The 20,327-nt window shown below is 45.7% G+C and overlaps 2 protein-coding genes across 3 annotated transcripts in view; one reads left to right on the forward strand and one right to left on the reverse strand.

Moving 5' to 3' along the window:
* Window positions 1–12,390, reverse strand: TAS1R1 (taste 1 receptor member 1). 2 transcript variants are annotated; one of them, XM_074306391.1, is made up of 7 exons: window positions 12,201–12,390; window positions 9,647–9,772; window positions 7,912–8,218; window positions 4,997–5,755; window positions 4,270–4,482; window positions 3,820–3,940; window positions 1–2,676 (listed from the first exon to the last, which is right to left on the reverse strand). In XM_074306391.1, the coding sequence occupies exons 2-7, from the start codon at window positions 9,736–9,738 to the stop codon at window positions 1,745–1,747; spliced, it is 2,424 nt and encodes an 807-aa protein (XP_074162492.1). In that variant the 5' UTR covers window positions 9,739–9,772; window positions 12,201–12,390; the 3' UTR covers window positions 1–1,744. The 2 variants fall into 2 exon arrangements, with proteins under 2 accessions (XP_074162492.1, XP_074162491.1); XM_074306390.1 differs by having other exon boundaries at window positions 11,873–12,390.
* NOL9 (nucleolar protein 9) overlaps window positions 11,859–20,327 on the forward strand; it is a 23,829-nt gene continuing 15,360 nt past the window's right edge. Inside the window, exons 1-4 of the mRNA XM_074302570.1 lie at window positions 11,859–11,933; window positions 12,327–13,277; window positions 15,454–15,673; window positions 16,261–16,388. Coding sequence (XP_074158671.1) covers window positions 11,859–11,933; window positions 12,327–13,277; window positions 15,454–15,673; window positions 16,261–16,388 — 1,374 coding nt within the window. The remainder of the gene's footprint in view (window positions 11,934–12,326; window positions 13,278–15,453; window positions 15,674–16,260; window positions 16,389–20,327) is intronic.

A 20,327-nucleotide genomic window follows, 5' to 3' on the forward strand; every position in this document is an offset into this window, starting at 1 on the left:
TGGAAACTGAATGGATGCCCATCAATTGGAGAATGGTTGGGTAAATTGTGGTATATGAAGGTTATGGAATATTATTGCTCTGTAAGAAATGACCAGCAGGAGGAATACAGAGAGGCCTGGAGAGACTTAAATCAACTGATGCTGAGTGAAACGAGCAGAACCAGGAGATCATTATACACTTCAACAATGATACTGTATGAGTTTGTATTCTGATGGAAGTGGGTATCTTCAACATAGAGAAGAGCTAATTCAGTTGAAATTGATCAATGATGGACAGAATCAGCTACACTCAGAAGGAACACTGGGAAATGAGAGTGGATTGTAATGCTCTTTTTTCTCTTAATTGTAATTGTTCTCTTTGAACAGATCCTTTGGGGAGCTTCTGGAGGCAGCCTTATTTCAAAAGTTCAGTATAATCACTCCAAATGCAGCCAGGAGTTAAAGTCCAAATCCTTTATTGTCTCTTCCAAAATCTTATATCCTTCACTTGGGCTGGGCTAGTTTTCTGGAGGCCTTCCTCTCTCCTTGATTCCCGAGACCTCTTGTCAGAGGGTCTCCAGCCAGCATAAAGGTGGAAATGGGAATGAAATCTTCACTCTGAATCTCCAAGAGTGTGGGATTGTGGGTTTCCTTGTGAATCTCCCCAAGGTCCTCTCTCAGAAGTTCCCTCCTTGACTGAATCCTGACTCTGAATCTCCTCCCAGTGGGCTTGTCCTTTTATATGCTCTCTAAAGGTGTGAAGTCTAATATGTGAACCAATGAGTGAACTCCTTTAAAGATATGAACTAAGTACATAAGTACCTTGTTTCAAGTTCCGGCCCATAACATCTCCTTGTAGGATCAGGTCAATCATGCTGAATTAGATAATTATTGTCTCTATTCATTCCAGTGACTTAGCACCTTGTAAGAATTCTAACAGTAAATTGTTTGCATTTTTGGTTTTCTTCCCAGGTTATGTTTACCTTCTGAATCCAATTCTTCCGGTGCAACAAGAAATTCGGTTCTGCACACATATATTGTATCTAGGATATACTATAACATATTTAACATGTATGGGACTGCCTGCCATCTAGGGGAGGGGGCGGAGGGAGGGAAGGGAAAAATCAGAACAAAGGTGAGTGCAAGGGAGAATGTTGTAAAAGAAATTACCCATGCATATGTACTGTCAAAAAAAAGTTATAATTATAAAATAAAATGGGAAAGGGGGAAAAAAAAAATGATGGCATACTGGAAGATCTCTTGTCTTCCTGTTCTAAATCCATTTTGCTAACTCAAAGCCACCTTCCACCCAAGAATTCCAAGATCCCTTCCAGCTCTAAATCCTAAAGTCCTAAAATGGGTGGAAGTTGATAGAGATTTAGACTTAATGTCTGGCAAAACTTCCAAAGAATTAAAAGCTATTTAGAATTTAGAACAGGCTTTCTCTTCAGGCAAAGAGCTTTTTACATAAAACTGGGATGTCTTTAAGTAGAGATTGAAAAAAATGGATTGGATTTTATAGCTCTTGAGCTTCGATCTGATTTTTTTGAGCTGTGCTGGAGAGCTATGATTTGGACTAGCTTCTGAACTTCCTTCCAGCTCAGATTCTAGGAGTATAACTACCAAAGTACAGGAGAGAAGAATATGTCCAGTAGAGACTTCTCATTTTCTCACCCTATTCCTCAACCCAACAGGGTATCCATCCATGCATCCATCCATCCCATCCATCCATCCATCCATCCTCTTCCCTTCTAAGCAGCAGCCCTTAGGAGGAGCTGCAGCGTTGTGTGTAATCTTGGATAGAGGCCTGGAAATACTCCGTAGTGTTGAGGTCTGGGCGGCAGAGGATGACATAGCACTTGGGGAGGAAGTAGCCACTAAAAACACCGCTGAGACTGCCCATAATGACCAACGCGTTGATGGCTGGCAGGTATTTGCCCTGGTAGACACTGAAAGCGGTAGCCAGGCCGATCCAGGAAATAAAGTAGAGGAGCAGGCTGAAGGTGATGCATTTGGCCTCATTGTAGTTCTCAGGCAAATCCTTGCCCAGATAGCTGCAGGCGAAACAGCTGATGGAGAGCAGCCAGGTGTAGAGGATGCTCAGCATATAGCCGGGAGAGCCAACTCTGGAACACTCCAGCACCACCAGCTCGGGGAACCTGTTATATTCCTTGGTGGGCTGGGGGGTCCAGGCCACCAGCCACGTGATACATATGAGAAGCTGGATAGTCGAACTTATCACCACAAAGATGCCGGGTCCATGGTTCTGCACCCAGGAATGATAGAGAGTGGGCCTCTTAGCTGACAACTTGAAGATGAAGACCAGCTGGAAGGAGCGAATGGTTAAGCAAGATAGGAAAACGGCAAAGCCCAGAGCAAAGAGAGATTGCTGTAGCAGGCAGGTGAGTGCTGTGGGCTCCCCGAGGAAGCAGTAGGGGCTGCAGCCAGCGCCTGCCAAGGAGCCCAGCATGAGGAAGCACATCCTGCCCCCCGCCGATCTCACCACAGGAGTGTCCAGGTGCCAGGCAAACAGGCTGGCCACCCCTGCCAACAAGAGCAGCAGCAGTGTGTTAGCTCCCATGAGCACCAAGGAGACTGGATGGTTCCAGGGAAGGAACTCGACGGTGCGGTTGAAGCAGGTCTGGCTGCCTTCTGGGGACCATTCTTCTTTCTGGCATGGCTGGCAAGTGTATTGGTCTGGAAGGAAGGGGAAGAACCCTGAGCAGAACCCTTCATCCAAGTCCAAGACAGCAGGAAAGTTTACATGGGAGGCCAGAGGCCTGGAAAATGCAAGGCCTATCTCATAGCCTGAGGGTTTCCTGTGGAATAGCTTTGGCAGCCAGCTGCTGGGGATTTAGCTCTCAAGGCTTCCATTATTTAATTTATTAATTAATTTATTAATTTAATCTATTACTGGCTTGTGCAAAGCACTGGGCAGATTAGGGGAGAGATGGTAGAAATGGGATTCTATGCTTGGAATTGACTCAGCAGGCTCCCAGAGGAGATAAAAGCTCCCATATATCCTTTTCTATGACCTTCGTAGGGCCACACATACACACACATCATCCTACAGTACTAGGGCTATCTGCTGTCCTTCCTACTGAGCTCAGTTATTTTGTGGGCCCCAGTGTATCCCCCTTTTTTTCCTCCGAATGGCCAAATTCATTTTTACTACTTCAAAAAAGAAGATGATTTCCTTTTTCCTCTCCCAAGATTTTCATTAATCATACCTTTTTGACTTAGGATTCATTGGTTTCTCTGTGTCTGGGTATGTAAGAACAGAAAGGAATATGCAGCAAGAATATTCTGAGGAAAATATATGAAACTCCATCCTAAAACTGGGCTGGGAAGAATAAGGCACTTTAATTATCACTAGGATTATCAATATATGGTATACATTTAATAAATGCTTGTTGACTAATCTTGACTATGGTCTACTATATAAATCTTCTTTGAATAGTGTAGATCTGCCACAACTTTGTCTCTTGGGAGGATTTTATTTGTTCCTTGACAGAGGACAAAAATCTGCCTTTTGCAGGGTAGGCCAGAGAGTACGTAAATATGGCATCCTCAGGTGGTACGTTTCTAAAAGTAGAGCCTTTATGAAAGAATGGGAAAGGAAACCAATTTTAATGAAGTGGGAATGAGATAGAAGCTATAACTACACACAGCTTCTGTTCTGCCTTTTCTGATGAGAATAAATGCTTTGCAAACTACATAAATGTCTGTGGTTATTATACAGAGTGACCTAAAAGCCTGCTAAGATTTGGCTGTGTTGGTTTCTGGGACTGGGGGCAGAACTGTGAGGAAGCAGGCAGGTTTGGAAAGACAGACACTCACCACTTTGATTGAGGAAGGTCCCAGCTGTGCAGGGTATACATTCAAAGCAGCAGTGGTGCAGTCCCACTATCCTCCGGGCTGCTCCTGCTTGACACTCCTCAGAGCACACTGATTGAGGCACCTGGATCCAACCAGACACATCCCAAGTTCAGCCTGGAAGGGGCCACAGCCAAAGGAGGGGGGTGGGAAGGAGGCACCTTAAAAGGCTCAGGAAGCCAGGCCACAGGGACAGATGTTAGCACTGGATAATTCCCTTTGGATTTTCCCAGTAGAGGTAGAGAAGAGTTGTGTCCTCCAACCCCTCAAGATCTGGCATGCTGAGAATTTGCAAGTATAGTTCTCCTCCTGACATCCCTCCCAGTCACCCTTAAATTCTGGAAAATAACTGTTTTATCAGAGAGTGGCCTGGCCAACGGTTGTCCCATTGTGATTCCCAAAGGGGCTTGGTACCTGATTTTTTTCTTTGTGCCAGAGGATTTTAGTCCCATCTATTTCCAGGTGATCTGGGTACCACGTAGAAGCACCAATGACTTTGAAGGTCCAGTTAGGGCCATTCCAGTCCCATGTAATAATATCATATCCACTGACTGGATCTCCGTATTTATTAAAGGACACAGTGTTTCCGTGAAGTATGAAATTCACTTTCTTGATCTCCTCCAGCAGCTACAATATATAGCAACCATATGTCCCAACCACAGACTGTACAGAACTTCCCTTAAATACCCAACCTGAACAAAACCAAGGAATTCCAAGATAAGAGCTGTTTAAAATGAGAGGAAACAGGGCAGCTGGTGGGAGGAGGGAGGACTGTGGATAGAGCACTGGTCCTGGAGTCAGGAGGATCTGAGTTCAAATGTGGCTTCAGACACCGGCCTTGTGGCCCTGGACAAGTGCCTTCCTCCGACTGCCTCCTTAATTGAGTCCAGGTGCTATTTAGAGACAGCTATCTCTTTCCATGGGATCTTTACCCTTCCTAAGTAGGACAGGTTAGGTATAGGAGGCTCCTCTGTTGAGGCTTTTATCCCTGTATTTCACTTTCAGGCAGCCAGGGACATGACAAAGAAGAGAACAAGAAGCTGGAGGGAGATGAGAATTTTCCTAAGGGGATTTGCCTTTGAATCCCTAAATGATCGGAATAAATTTCCAGAATGGTGCTTTGTGGCAGCAAAGTCCTTACCTGCCAGGGGTAGATCCTGCCTGTGGCGCAGACTCCTGAAGGGCAGCCCAGGAGCTGGTGTAGCCCGTGGGCCACGGCATACACGGCGGTGTAGACACTGTAGGCTGTATTCATGGAAGATGAGCTCAGCTCAGTGGTGATATCTGCTGTGAAAGGCAGATGCTGATTGCAGATGTGATGGTCCCCATTCTGGGCAGGCTCAGCTGCTGACTCCAAGGCCTTCTTGGCCCGGATGTAGGCCTCTTCAAACTCCATTAAGCCGAGGATCTGCTGCTGCTGGATTGCGATGCCGATCACCGTCCCAATCCTTGAGATGCCGGGCACCTGGGTGATGTAAGTGGAGATGGACCAGGCTTCCGTGGCCAGCCACACTTTGTCGGTCACGTTCCTTAGCACCACAGCTTTAAAGAAGATGTGGGCCGGCCCTTTGTCGCAGAAGACCACCACCACCTTTGCGCCAGAGTTGGTGATGGAGAGCATCATATCCTGCATCATACTGTCATCTTCTTGGGCTGAAATGGGCACAAAATCCTTATAGGCGATGCAGATTCTCTGTTCGGTGGTCAGGTCCTCCAGCAACTGCAGCCCGAGCCAGCCATAGTCATTGTCGCTGCCAATCGCCGAGATCCAAGACCAGCCAAACTCCTTCAGCAGCATCACCATTGTGTGGACTTGGTGTTTGTCACTCGGGATGGTGCGCAGGAAGGAGGGGTACTTCCACTTGTCGCTGAACATCATGCTGGTCGCTCCATAGCTGATCTGTGGGGTGTAGCCCAGCCAATCAAGGAGCAAAGATTAAGCTCTGCACTAGCTTCCCAGAGCACCGAGACAGAAGTAAAACCAGTCTGTTCTCAGGTTTACCTCTGAGGTGGAGACTGTGGGGTTTTATATGTGGACACACGCTCACATATATACAAAACAGAACTATACAGAGTTAGGGGAAGGGAGAAATCAGGAAGGCTGGAAGGCCGCCAGACAGAGGCACAGAGGAGGGAGATGGAGAAGTAGAAGGTCGGTTTAATTGAACAGCTGAGTAGATGAAGAGCAGTATTACATAATAAATCTGGAAAGGTAAGTTGAACTCAGGCTGTAAAGGATTTTAAATGCCAAGCAAAGGAGTTAACATTTGAGCCAAAGGGTAATCAGAAACAGTGGTAGCTGGAACATAGGCCTGAGAGGAAGACTTTAGTTCAAATCCTACCTCAGACCCGTGAGCAGTGTGACCCTAAGCTAGTCATTTACTTCTGTATGCTTTCAGTTGCTTTTTTGTAAAGTGAGACTGGCCTCTAAGATCTCCTCCGCTTCTAAATCTGTGATTCCATGACCCTCTGAGGTCTAGGTTCAGCCCTTTGCTCTAGAAATATCACTGTAGTGGTTATATTTAGAAAGGGCTGGGCTGGGGAGAGTTGAGCCAGAGAGAAAAAAGAACAAGTTTGTGGAGTGATTCAGGCCTGCGCTAACATAATGACGAGACAGAAGGGAGCACGTGGGACAGTCAAGGCTGTGTGCATTTATGAAGTGCTTGCTCTATAACTTATGGAACAGTGCTCAGTATGGGGACATGATAAAAGGCAGAGTCAGTCCCTGATCAGAGGGTATTCACAATTTAATCCCGAAGGTAACCTGTTATGTTATGTACAAACAAGACAGTGACAGGATGAGTTGGAGCTATGCAACAGAGAGAAGGCCCTAATATTAAAGAGAATGAGAAAATCCTTCTTGTAGATGATAGAATTTTATCTGAGAATTGGAGGGAGCCAGAGAGGGATTGGAGATGGATAGCAGAGAGAGCATTTCATCAAAGATTGTCTTGTGGAAGGAACAACAGAGAGGCCAATGTCACTGGGTCCCAGAGTACAAAGGGTAAGAAGACTGACCAGGTTAAGAAAGGCTCTAAAAAAAAAAAAAAAGGAAAAGATGGGGATGAGTAGGAATACAATAAGTATTGTAGGTCTGGACCAAGTAAAAAATATAGAGCAATGGTCCTCAAACTTTTTAAATGGGGGCCAATTCACTGTCCCTCAGACTGTTGGAGGGCTGGACTATAGTAAAAACAAAAGTTCACCCTCTGTCTCCGCCCCTCAGCCCATTTGCCAAAACCCGGTGGGCTGCATAAACGTCCTCAGCTGCTGCATCTGGCCCACGGGCCGTAGTTTGAGAACCCCTGACATAGAGGAACACTGAAATTTGGAACCTGAGTTATTGGCAAGATAGCAGTAGTCTCAAGAGAATTATGAAAACTCAGAAGAAGGGCCCTTTGGAAGAAAGATATTCAGAAGGAAAGGGTGTCAAATGTTACAGAGAGGTCAAGAAGGATGACAACCGAGGAAAAAGTCCTTAGCCTTGGCAGTTAAGAGATCCACTGGTAGCTTAGAAGAGAATAGTTTCAGTTGAGTGAGGAGGTCGACCTTCAGGTCCCAAAGAGTATAGAAAAGAATGAAAGGAAGGAATAGAGGGGAGAAGTGTAGGCACCTTTTTTGGAGCAGGGTTTGGCTGAGAAAAGGAGAGATAGAGGATAATAGTTAGAGGAGATGTTTTTTGAAGATAGGTGCGACTACTTGGGCAGTTTTGTAGGCAGGAGGGAATGAGAAAAAAAGTTTGGGGGGCAACCTACTAGAGAAGATGAAATGGATGGGATTTAGGAGGCATGTAGAAGGGTTAGCATGGTCAAAGAGAAAGGCCATTTATTTATCAGACATTTACCTGTAAAGGAGAGGATAGGTAATGGTATCAAGATGACATGAAATATAAAGAAGGAAAAAGAGGAAGTTTGTGTAAAGCAGACAAAACCAAAAATCACCAGTCACTGGCTAAATCCCCAAATGACCCCAAAGTAGACTGGTGCACACTAATGGCACCTATAAATCCCTAACTTAGGGCTGGCCTGGACAGAGATCCAAAAGGTTCCAGCTTACCTGGGGGACCAAGAATGTGCTCAGTAAGGATGCAGACACAGAGGTCAGCTCGGTGTTATCTGGTCCGATCACTGCCACCGCCTTGGGGTAATAGTTGAAGAAGTTTTCAGGCATTTTGATGTGATTGCTTCTCTGCTGAGAGAGAAGGCTCAGTGTGGCGTACACATTCGCAGACTTTGAACATGCATCGTAGAGCTCGTAGCCCAGAGTGATATTGGGAAGCAGAGAGCTGGAGTTATTGATTTCCTCTATGGCGTACCTCATGGCCTGGAAGAGGTGGTAGCCATGTCGATTGAAGCTCTTGGACCTATTGGAAAAGCAGGGTCAGAGAATAAAAGAAGGTCATCAGCAACCCAAGACCCCTCAAGGGTGTCTCTTCCAACTGTAGTGTGGTCTTTGAACCTCCTCCTCTACAGAATGGGATATCTAATGCCTGTATATTATGTTGAGGTTTGCAAGGTGCTGTATGAGATTATCTCATCTGATTCAGGCTTTCATGTTTCCTTGAAGGTCTGTGATATGGATATGCTATTACCCCATTTTGCAGGTTTTCTTTCTTGAGGCTCAGGGAGGCCATGTAACTTGCCAGGAAGTGTCTGGGATAGGATTTGAACTTAGTTCTAACTCTAAGGAAAGTCTTCCATCCACAGCACCATCTTCTCTATAATCTTTGGGCAGTCAGCAACTGGCAAGAGTGACTCCCTAATTGTGAGAGTGCTTAGTCTATTGGAAGCAGAGGTTAAAGAGAAGGCTCATGGGAATCTGGAAGGCCTGGGTCCAAGTCTCAGCTCTGACACATGAATGGTGGGCAAGCCAATGAACCTCTCCATGCTCTAGACTTATGTTCTAAAACTTAGTGGCAAAGAAGGTATATCAGTAGAGGAAGTTTCCTCATGTGGGAGTTCCATAGATGAATGAGGGCATAAGTCTAGTCACTGCCTGTTATTCTGTTTCTATAAATTTGACTTTTACATCCTTTTGCAAAAAGGTGAATCTGGCCACGTGATGTCAAGAAAAGTTTTTGGACTAGAACTAGTCACAGATATGATGGGCTACTTTGGAAGTATAGTCCTTGTCCATGGATGTCTTTAAGAAGAGAATATTTGCTCGTAACCTGGAGTGGGCTTCCTTTTTGGGTATAGTTTGGATTAATTGGCTCCTGAGACCCTTCCCACTCTAAAATTCTGAGAGAAGGAGGAAAACAAGCATTTTTAAAGCACCTAGTGCTAGGCACTGTGCTAAGCTCTTTACTCTCACAACCACCCTGGCAGGTAGGGGCCATTATCTCCATTTTGCAAATGAGGAAACCGAGACAGATATTAAATGACCTGTCCAAGATCCAACTGAGACATCCTAAGTGTCTGAACCGGCATTTGATTTCAGGCTTCTCTTGAGTCTAATTAGGAAAGGCAAAAGATGTGGAGCCTAATCATAATTCAACAGAAAGAGGCCAGAATTAAATAATAAAATGAGTAAGGGCAGAGGGAAGAGAGTAAAAGATAGATGAGGATGGCTGAGCATCCCAAGAAAAGTTCCCCAAAATTCCCAAAAGCCTGTCTCAGTGGAGATCTTAGCAATAATGGCATAAAGGGAAGGCGCTTCAGATGGAGGTCCTTCCTAATCAGCAAAACTCCAGAGACAAGGAATTAGCAAACTGGTTTCTAGCTGAGTAGATGGCACTGTGGAAGCCATCAATGCTTAGCAGAAGACTTCCATGAGGTTGGGGTTCACTTACCGCTCACATAGGGTCACCTCAGGTTTGAGTCTGACTTCATCATAGACAGAGTGGATGGGGAACAGTCCTGCGATGATATGGTCGCCAGGCATCTTGAAGTCGGAAAGGGCCTTTATTTCTTGACAGCTGAAGAGGCAGGAAATGAAAAGAGGCAGGGAGAAAAAGTGAGATTTTAAAGGGATCATACTGCCCAAATGGAGAATCTCTTTTTTTCCTCTCCAGTGTCAGAGGGATTCCCTTTCTGGAAGCTCAGGACTACTGAATGAGGCAGAATCTGGAGCTCTCTCCTGGTCCTCCTCAATTTTATGCTTTGGGAAGGGGCGGGTTTTGGATATGATACAAAACCAGACACCAGCAGCTAAAATGTTTGAGTTGGACTTCCTGGCTTGCGGTTCTGCACAGGAACCCAAGGGATGCTCTTGGGGCAAATGAGGGGATGAATTTTCCTTGCCTCAAACAGGTGGCCTCCATTGCTTCTCATTTGACAATTGTGGATTTTAGATCAGGAAGGGTGTGGTAGAGTTTTTTTTGTACCATACTCTTGCTAAACCCTGGAAGGCCGCATTAAAGGAAGCCATTTGTATAATTTAGCTGTGGGAAGGTCTATCCTACTGCGTATTGGAACTAGAGCAACTGATCCCTCCCTGACCATCTTCCCAAGGCAGCTCTCCATTACTTTGTTCGGCACCTTGTGGGAATAAGGGAAGGAGCTTGGGGACATCTTGGAGTGACAAAGGCCGTATGTTATCATGGAGATGACAATGGACTTAAGGGAAGACTTGGGGTCAAATCTCAAACAAAGTCACTTCACTTCCCTGTCTCAGTTTTCTCATCTGTAAAAATCAAGGGGTTGGTTTCAGCCTCAAAGGTCCCTCACTCAGAGCTTTAAATCCATATTGTCTTTAGTGATTTCCAACTCTTGTTGACCCCATTTGGGGTTTTCTTGGCAGAGATCCTGGAGTGGTTGGCCATTTCCTTCTCCAGTTTATTTTACAGATGAGAGGAAACTGAGGCAAACAGGGTGAAGTGGCTGGCCATAGTCACACAGCAAATAAATAACTTGAGGCCGAATTTGACCTGAAATGAAGTTTCCCAACTCCAGGGCCCATACTCTGTACACTATGGCGCCACCTAGTCGCACAAGCTATATAATTCTTTGAATTACTGAATTCCTCAATCTGTGAACTAATTTTTTAAAGTTTTCATAACTATTTCAATATAACTAGTTTCTTTTGTAATCCTGTATAGTCTATTTTATGCATTTAAAAGCCTTATTCTAGGAGTCCACAGGCATTATCAGAAAAAGGGATCCATGACCTCCTCAAATGAAGAATCCCTGCCTTCCCCTATGTTACCCATGCAGCTTTTGGGGAAGCGCCTGAGTTAGGTTTGCCTGATTCCAAGATCAGTATGTCATCCACTAAAGCAGATGTCTGTCTGTATAAATCTGCGGCCGCTGAGGACGTTTATGAGCCCGCCGGGTTATGGCAAATGGGCTGAGGGGCCGAGACAGAGTGGGAGCTTTTGTTTTTACTCCAGTCCGGCCTCCCACAGTCCGAGGGACAGGGAACTGGCCCCTATTTAAAAAGTTTGAGGACCGCTGGTGTAAATTATCTGTCTGTGGGTCACACTCCCCTACTCTACTATACATTATCTTACCTAATATTATCCTCAAGTCCAAACTCAGTTCAACCTTGAATCAGTGACTAAATCCTACCCATCATCCATTCTATCTGCAGAACACAGGACCGATTTCTTCTTACTGACACTTCTTCACTCTCCGCTGCCTCCTTGACAAGCAGGGTGGGTCCCCTAAATGGTCTTTGGCTCCTTGGGGCATCAGATATATCCATCTTAGAGGTGACTGGGAAGGGGCAGCTAGGGGGCGCAGTGGATAGAGCACTAGCCCTGAATTCAGGAGGACCCGAGTTCAAATCTGGTCTCAGACACTTAACACTCCCTATCTGTGTGACCCTGGGCAAGTCACTGAACCCCAGCCTCAAAAAAAAAAAAAGAAAAAAAAGAGTTGACTGGGAAGCCAGGAAAAGATGTGGAGTACCCCTCCCCCCACTTCTACCCGGGAATTCTGGCACCGCGGTGACGCTGAGGGGGAGGGGAGTGGCCTTCGGGATAAAGCTTGATGATCTGGTAGCTGCTACCACTGAGGGCTCATTGTCTTATGGAGACGTTTGTTCTCGAAGCTGTGTGCGCTATGAGAATACCTACCTATGAGGTATTCATTCAATACATGGCGACGGGAAACGGGAAAAGTGCCGAAGAACTGTGGGTAAAAGTTCAGATTTGTGGAACCGGCTCCTTTGATCTCATTTGATTCTCATGCAAATCTTGGTAGTTAGGGAGGGAACTGATGTGAGGGTCCAAAGACCCACAATTTGTGACATCAACTGGACTCCTCTCGCCTGAAAAGCTGATTTAAAAGCACCCCTAAACTCTTAGTGGGGAAAGGCAATAAGCATTTATTGAGCACCTTCTATATGCCAAACTTTTTCCTCGTTTAATCCTCACAACTTTGGGAGGGGAGCGCTTTTATTACCCCCATTTACAGATGGAGAAAGTGAGGCAGGCGTCCGTCACATGCCCCTCCGGCAGGATTCGCACCGGTGACTCGGAAGCTCAATCCCGACGCAGGCGGGTTCGATGTCCGCCCCTGTTCTGACAGGCCCGGTTTCCTCTGGGAGCCTCCAAGCACACCCAGGCTCACCTGGGGGGCGGCAAATCCAGGTTTCCACGCTCGCCGCCCCGGGAGTCCCCCGGATTCCTCCTTAGGCTACAAGACAAATGTATGCAAACCGAGGCATGCAAAGGAGCTCCTGCTTGGGTTCGACCGGTTCGGGGGCGGGCGCCAGCGCCAGCGCCAGGTGGTGGACCCCTTCTGGAGGCGAGGGAGGGCCTGCGCAGCGCCAGCGGTCCGCGCGAGGGCGCTCGCGGGTCCCGACGCTTCCGTTCCCATGACGTCCTCGGGCGCGGAGGAGGAAGAAGCCCAGCCAGTTCTCGCGAGAGGCGCCAAGGGAACGGAGCGGCGGGAGCCGGCGGACGCGGCATGGCCGATGTGATGGTTTACAGCAAGGAGTGCAACAGCCGCCTAGGCTGGACGCGCCTCCGCCGGGCCCGTTCCCCGCTGGGCGTGGGCCGCCGGGCGCGGCGGCGGGCCCGCTCCTTAGCGGCCGGGAACCAGCGGCGGCTGCGGCTGCGACTGCAGCAGGCCGAGTCGAACGGCGTGGCCTGGCTCGGTGATGAGGACGCGGCGGACGCCGTGGTCGTGGGACCCGAGTGGAGCGCCCGGGACAAGAAGGCGAGGAGGAAGAAGGAGCGGCGGCGGGAGCGCGCCGAGCGGGAGCGGGAGCGCGAGAGCCGGGAGCGCGAGGAGCAGTGGCGAGAACGTGAGCGAGAGGAGCGTCAATGGAGGCAGCTGCAGCAGCTGCGGGAGCTACAAGCGCAGAGGGAGCGCGATGAGGCCGCGGAGGAGAGCGTGGCTCCCGCCCCCCCGCCGGGGCCGTTGGCGGGCGGCGAGAACGAGGGGCCCGAAGAACCCCCCCGGGCTCCCGGCCTGGGAGAGCCCTTTGTGGTGCGGAGCAGGACCGGCCTCCTGGTGCTGCTGAGCCACACGCAGGTCAGCTCCGAGGCTGGGGAAACTGAGGCCCGTGGGCGGGCGAGTCCGCCCCACCCACGGCCAGTTAGGGGGAGGTCGGTTCTAATTGACGTGACGGAAACAACTCCCTGCCCCCGACGTCAGCACCGCCCCTTCTCTCGGAAGGGAAACCGACCGGAGAAAGGAGACCCTCGGTCTTCCCCTTCCTCCTCTGGTCTCTCCCCCCACCCCCCAGTCCCGGGAGGTCGCGCGGGTCCGCGCCCCCTCCTCCCCTGCCCGGGCGCGTCGTCCGAGCCACGCCCCTTAGCTTAGAGATGACGGGTACGTGGAGCCCTTCTCCGCGCCCCTTCCTGAGCCTCCTCGGACTGCGCTGGCCGCCCCGGAGCTCTCGGAGGAGCCGAGGGAAACAAAGTTCTCACCCGCCTGAAATAGACGAGCTTTCACAAAGAAAACCGCCAGTAGAAGGGATACAAGTTGTAACCGCGAGCATTGTGGGAGCCCGAAGCCTGCGCTTGCACTTGCACGTGGTCTCTGCTGCTCTGTGCCCGCGGCTCCACCTCTCAGGGCTCCGGCAGCGTCCGAACTCTAGGGTTGAGTTCATGTAAACGGGGGAATCGCTGGCATATGGAGCCTTCCAAGCTGGGCTCTCTGTGCGTGGGGAATGATTGTTGGCAGGGAAAGGGGTTGGTCTCAGAGGTGAACCATCCCAGGTTTTAAGTTGGAGGGGATTTGGGCCCTACCGAGTTATAGAAACGAAAGCCAAAGACCCAGACAGACTCGAAGGGATTCTCTTGTTCAAGTTTATAGATTATTGCGGGGAGTCTAGAATTAAGGTCTTGGTCCAGACCTCTCTGTGTCACACCACGCTGGCTTCCAGAAGTGGGGGATCCTTTCTGATGCTCGAATGATGATCAAATCTGTGATCTGAAATCGAAGACCTACTTTTGACAAGTTTGTTTAGCTTTGGCAAGGGCGGCCCTACTTTAAACTAGTTTTTTAAAAGCTAGTGGCTAACTGAACTCCCCATTCATGTGGATGTTGCCTTTCCCTAGAGGATCAGTGAGTCTTTTGTTAGTGGCCACGTGAAAGATGTCTTCTCTGGATGTAGAGGCATAGTCTGGGAGATTTATGAAAGAGGGAGCGTCTTAGAGCAAAGCTTAGTCTACCTACTTAAATTTGCCTTACTTTCAGTCTAACTAATTTCCTTGATAACTCTGCATTTTGTGCATTTTGAAAGCAGCCTCTAGATTTCCAAAGGCATCTGTGTCACAGAAAAGAGAAGGAACACTGCCTTAGAGATTATAACAGGCAGCCCTTCCCTGGAAGGTCAGAGTGGAAAGAACCCCTCATTTAGAGTAAGAAGATTTGGAACCCAAAACCTAAATTTGCCTATCCACCATCTGTGACCTCGGACAGGGAATGGATGAGTCAGTGAATTAAAAGTTGTTAACTGAGCTGAGGCTACAAATAGGAAAATCAGGGATCTCCCTGCGCTCAGAGCTTTCCTCTTGAAAAAGCATGCTCAGGGGCTGATGGAAAGTCCAAGGGCATTAGGGTAGGGGAGCAGCAAGGCCAAAGACCCATTAAATTGAGATCTGGGCATAGTAGTAGCCCAGGGACCTTTTATTTTTTTGCAGGAAATGGAGTTGTTGACTCATCTCATTCAAGTCCTGTGAACAGTTCAGCAGGTGGGGAAAGGTGGTTTCTGGTCCATAGAAAGCCATTAATAAATGCTTGTTGGTGAGCTACTTTTCCTCCTCTTGCCTTCCTGCCCACTGGCCAACCAGAATGGATTCTGGGACGGCTTGGAGGAGGACACAAGAAGGAGAGAAAAGGGATGATTTCTCATGGTAACTTTTTGAGCCTAATTTCTCATCTTTATAATAAGGTGAGTAGAGTAGAGGAAGGATTCTTAATCCTGGAGTGGTCTAGAAAAGCTTATTCAACCTTTTTCTGGAGAATTTATAAAATAGAATACTTAGGATTCACAAAGGAAACCTATCCAAAAATTTTTTTTTAAGTTCACAGACTCTAGAGCAAAATGACCCCAAGTCCTTATTTTCTTGGTGTTTAGAAATTAACCCTTCCTTAGATGACATGATGGCAAATGAGTTCCTCAGAACTTTGTAATTATTTGATTATTGGTCTCCAAATATGTAAACTTTAATTTTTTTTTCGTTCTTTTCTTTCCCACTAGACTTTTACCTTCACTGGGAAGTGTCGGATGACCTGTCTTTATGGCCGAGTACAGGTGTTTGGTTTTATCATCAGCCAAGGCCAGCCAGCCTATGATCTTTATTCTCCCCTCACCAGCTGTGCCCTCACTATTGAAGCAATTAGCTACGTGCTGCCAGAGAAAACCCTGAAGGATATGAAACTGGAAGTCCGATCTTTGATCAAAGATCATCTTTTTTCAGGTAACTAAAAGATCTGGAGAACGATCACTATTCATTCCTCAAATTTGAGATGGGCACTTATATAGATAGATAGGGTTCTGGGCCCTGAAAAATCCAGAGTTAAGTAAGATAGAGCCTCTGCCCTCTTGGTCCTTAGCTTGGAGATGAGAGGCAGGGAGGGCACTGCAGATATGAGTGATAGGCCCTGTGATATGATAAATGCCTTGAAGTCTGGGACTTGGGTTCAGAGAGGGGAGAGATCTGAGGAGGTAGATCAGGGCTCCAGGCCATCATAGGTAAAGGAGACCTGTGAGGGAATAGGAGATGAGCAGCAAGCAGCTTGTAGACTGGGAAAGAGATGGCAGTCATACTTGGGAGTCCAAGGGAGCAGACTGGGCTAAGGAGGGGTGGATGAGTTAAAAGGAAGAGAAGGGTAGAAGGCTGGGCTGAAGGCTCTTATAATAGTCTATACATTAGGAGATATGGCAGGTGAGTTAGTTTTTCCCTCTAAGATGGGGGTGATCAAGTTTGGGAAATGGCACCATAGCAGTTTTCACCATGTGAATGAATTACAACTTCTGAAGTAATTTGCTTTGTTCTTTTTGTAGCTAACGCATTTAATGTGTTGAAACAGTTTTCTCCTATGTGTTCCATTGTTCTTCTCGAAAGTCTGGAGACCCGTGCTATAGACTTCATCCTGAGCTACTCACCTTTTTCTCACCTTTTCTCGGGAAAGGTAATATCCTTCATATTTTTGGTAGAAGTGGTCTGGTAGAGCCAGCCTCGCTCAGAAAGCTCTTGTCATCTGCTCCTGAGAGATGCTTATGAGCTGACTTTTGTGAAAAAGTGGGTGACTGGACTGATCTCAGTGACTCAGTAGAGTTGGGTGGACACGACATTGAATGGACAGGCTTTTAGAGGAGTTTGATCACTCTACCTGGCTTTTCTCCCTCTCTTCTTTGCTAGCTCTTTATATCTTAAACTTGGGGGATTCCAGGGCTTGGTCCTGAGCCAATTTCTTCTGGTCCTTTGTCCCCAAAGTTCTTCACCATTTGCCACAGACTCCTGTGACAGTCACTTTAGTAAAAAATTTGAACCCCTTCTCATAACACTGTTTTTAAATACATAAAATAAAATACAGAAGATTACAAATGAAGCCAATGATGTTTAGATGTAGTCATCAGAATATTCTAGGAATACCCGAGATGCTCAAGACATCTTGTTTTGTGCTCTCATCAGTTCAGTTGTCATTTCTGTGTTACTGGCATAGTCTTAGATTCTCTGAACTCACCTCACCTATGGCTATGGGATATTTTGAACAAAATTTCCCAACAACATTTCACTCAGTACAAAACTCATTTTATTTTGTCAAAAAATGACTTTTTTAGGGGGAGGAGTTATGTGTACATTCCCCCTCCCCCCACCCCCTATATTTCCTTACAGAACTCAGGTCTTTTTTTTTTTTTGGTGGATTTAAGAATATTCAAAGTTAATTTTTTTTAATGTGGCATATTTTAAAATAGCTTTTTATTTTTCAAAATACATGCAAAGATAGTTTTCAATGTTTCACCCTTGCAAATTCTTGTGTTCCATATTTTTTTCCTGCCCCTCCTCTCCTAGACAGTAAGTAATCTAACATAGATTAAATATGTGCAGTTTGTCTAAACATTTCTACATTTATCCTGCTGGGTAAGAAAAATCAGATTAAAAAAAAAAAAAAGCAAGCAAACAACAATAGTGATAAAAAGTGGAAATACTTTGTTGTGATCCACATTCAGTCCTGACAGTCCTTTCTGGATGCAGATGGCTCTCTTGATCACAAGAGATTACAATATTTAGCATTGGCCTGAATCTGTTGAAAAGAGCCATATCCATCAGAATTGATCATCATATAATCTTGTTGCTGTGAATAATGTTCTTTTGGTTCTATTCACTTCACTTAGCATCAGTTCATGTAAATCTCTCCAGGTCTCTCTGAAATCATCCTGATTGTTTCTTATACAGCATTTATATATCATAACTTACTCAGCCATTCTCCAGCTTTTGGGCATCCACTCAGTTTCCAGTTCCTTGCCATTACAAAAAGGGGTTCCACAAACATTTTTCACATGTGGCTCCTTTTCCCTTTTTAAGATATCTTTGGGGGCAGCTAGGTGGCCCAGTGGATAGAGCACCAGCCCTGAATTCAGGAGATCAGGAGTTCAAATCTAGTCTCAGATATTTAACACTTCCTAGCTGTGGGACCCTGGGGAAGTCACTTAACCCCAGCCTCAAAAGAAAAAAAAAAAAAAAAAAAGATATTTTTGAGATACAGGCCCAGTAGAGATAAAGGTATCTTATCAAAGGGTAAGCCCAGTTTTGTAGCCTTTGGGGAATAATTCCAAATTATTCTCCAGAATATTTGGATCACTTCACAACTCCACCAAGCAATGTTTTAGTGTCCCACTTTAATCCCATCTATTCCAATATTTATCCTCTCTTCCTGTCATCTGAGCCAATCTGAGAAGTATGTAATGGTACACTCAGAGTTCTCTTAATTTGCATTTCTCTAATCAGTAGTGATTTAGAGCATTTTTTTATATGACTAGAAATGGTTTTAAATCCTGTCCAAAACTTGTGCATATCCTTTAACAATTTATCAATTGGAGAAAGGCTTGCATTTTAAATTTGAATCTCTTTATGCATTTTAAAAATGAGGTCTTTATCAGAGCCCTGAGATGTAAAAAAATTTTTCTCAGTTTTCACCTTCCCTTCTAATTTTGGCTGCATTGGTTTTATTTGTAAAAAACCTTTTTAATTTAATATAATCAAAATTATTCATTTTGCTTTTCATAATATTATCTAGTTCTTCTTTGGTCATAAATTACTTCCTTCTCCAAAATCTGAGAGGTAAATGATTCTTTCTCCTGATTCGATTATAAATATCACCCTTTTACATCTTAAATCATGAACTCATTTCGACCTTATCTTGGTATAGGGTGTTAGATGTTGATCAATGCCTAGTTTCTGCCATATTGTTTTCTAGTTTTCCCACCAATTTTTGTCAAATTGTGGGCAGAACTCATTCTTTTTTTTTTTTAATCTTTTTATTTACAAAACATATGCATGGGTAATTTTTCAACCTTGACTCTTGCAAAATATGTTCCAAATTTTCCCCTCCTTTCCCCCATCCCCTCCCCTACATGGCAGATAGTCCAGTATATGTTAAATATTCAATGTATACATATTTATACAGTTATCTTGCTGCACAAGAAAAATCAGATCTAGAAAGAAAAAAACTTGAGAAAGAAAACAAAAATGCAAGCAAACAATAACAGAAAGAGTGAAAATGCTATGTTGTGGTCCACACTCGTTTCCCATAGTTCTCTCTCTGGATGTAGATCAGTGGTCCTCAAACTCTTTAAACAGGGGGCCAGTTCACTGTCCCTCAGACTGTTGGAGGGCCGGACTATAATAAAAACAAAAATTCACATTCTGTCTCCCCCCCCCCCCCAGCCCATTTGCCATAACCCAGCAGCGGACTGCATAAATGTCCTTAGCAGGCTGTATTTGACCCTCATCGGGCCGTAGTTTGAGAACCCCTGATATGGATGGTTCTCTTCATTAGTGAACAATTGAAACTGGTTTGAATCATCTTATTGTTGAGAAGAGCCAGAACCGATCATTATATAGTCTTGTTGCCACGTATAGTTATCTGCTTCTTCTCATTTCACTTAGCATCAGTTAATGGAACTGGCCTCTTGGAAATCGTTGGTTGTTTCTTATAGGACAATAATATTCCATAACATCCATATACCATAACTTATTCAGTCATTCTCCAATTGATGAGCATCCACTCAGTTTCCAGTTTCTTACACTACAAAAAGGGCTGCCACAGACATTTTTGCACATACAGGTCCTTTTTCCCCCTTTAAGAACTTCCTGGAATATAAGCCCAATAGAAACACTGCTGGGTCAAAGGATATGTGCAGTTTGATAACTTTTTGAGATAGTTTCATTGTGTCCTCAGCACTTCTCACAGTACAAATAGTTTCTGAGACTGGTTTGTTCATTTCTTCTTGGTCCTCTCTTATGTAGAAAGCTAGCATTGGAGCCGGGAAGTTTGTACTTCTCCTGTATAGCTCTGGCCAGTCACCTTACTGTCTGCCTTGGCAGAAAGGGAGCTTCTTCATCCAGGGGTGATGCCAGGCCAGGCCCTCTCTTTTGACTTTTTTTTTTTTTTCTTTTGTTTTCATTACCTCATTTTGTTCCTTTTGTTCCCTATATATTTGTTTTTTATTTCTCTTTGCTGTCTTCCCAAGTTTTTCATTGACAGGGTAGCTTTTTAGAATCTTCCTTTTTAGTACCTTTGGGTACTTGATCTCCAGTTAAAAGTTTAATGAGTAAAAAACCAACATCTGTGATGCTAAAGTTCTTGACTTTTTACAGTTCCTTTCCTAAAGGCCTCTGAAGGAGGCCAAGCCTAGCCCTTGATACTTTCTATTCTTCCCATTCTTACTGGTTAGCCTTCCTCTCTTCAGCTTCTATCTTGACTGTCCGTCAGAACACTTTTGTCATTCTGGGTCTGTGTCCACTACACCTTAGCATTTTAATGCTCCCTATGATTCGAATTCTTCCTGCAGAGGTTCCCCTGGCCACTTTTTCCTTATGGTTCTCATTGTTCTCCGTAGAGGAT

Source organism: Sminthopsis crassicaudata, chromosome 3, assembly GCF_048593235.1.
Source record: "Sminthopsis crassicaudata isolate SCR6 chromosome 3, ASM4859323v1, whole genome shotgun sequence".
Taxonomy (NCBI): Eukaryota; Metazoa; Chordata; class Mammalia; order Dasyuromorphia; family Dasyuridae; genus Sminthopsis; species Sminthopsis crassicaudata.

Excerpts from the sequence above, each read along its gene's own strand:
- TAS1R1 (XM_074306391.1), bottom strand. The coding sequence starts at position 9,738 with ATGCCTGGCGACCATATCATCGCAGGACTGTTCCCCATCCACTCTGTC. Across the intron at positions 5,756-7,911 it reads GCACATTCTTGGTCCCCCAG|ATCAGCTATGGAGCGACCAG; the intron begins GTAAGCTGGAAC and ends TACACCCCACAG. Across the intron at positions 4,483-4,996 it reads GCAGGATCTACCCCTGGCAG|CTGCTGGAGGAGATCAAGAA; the intron begins GTAAGGACTTTG and ends TATATATTGTAG.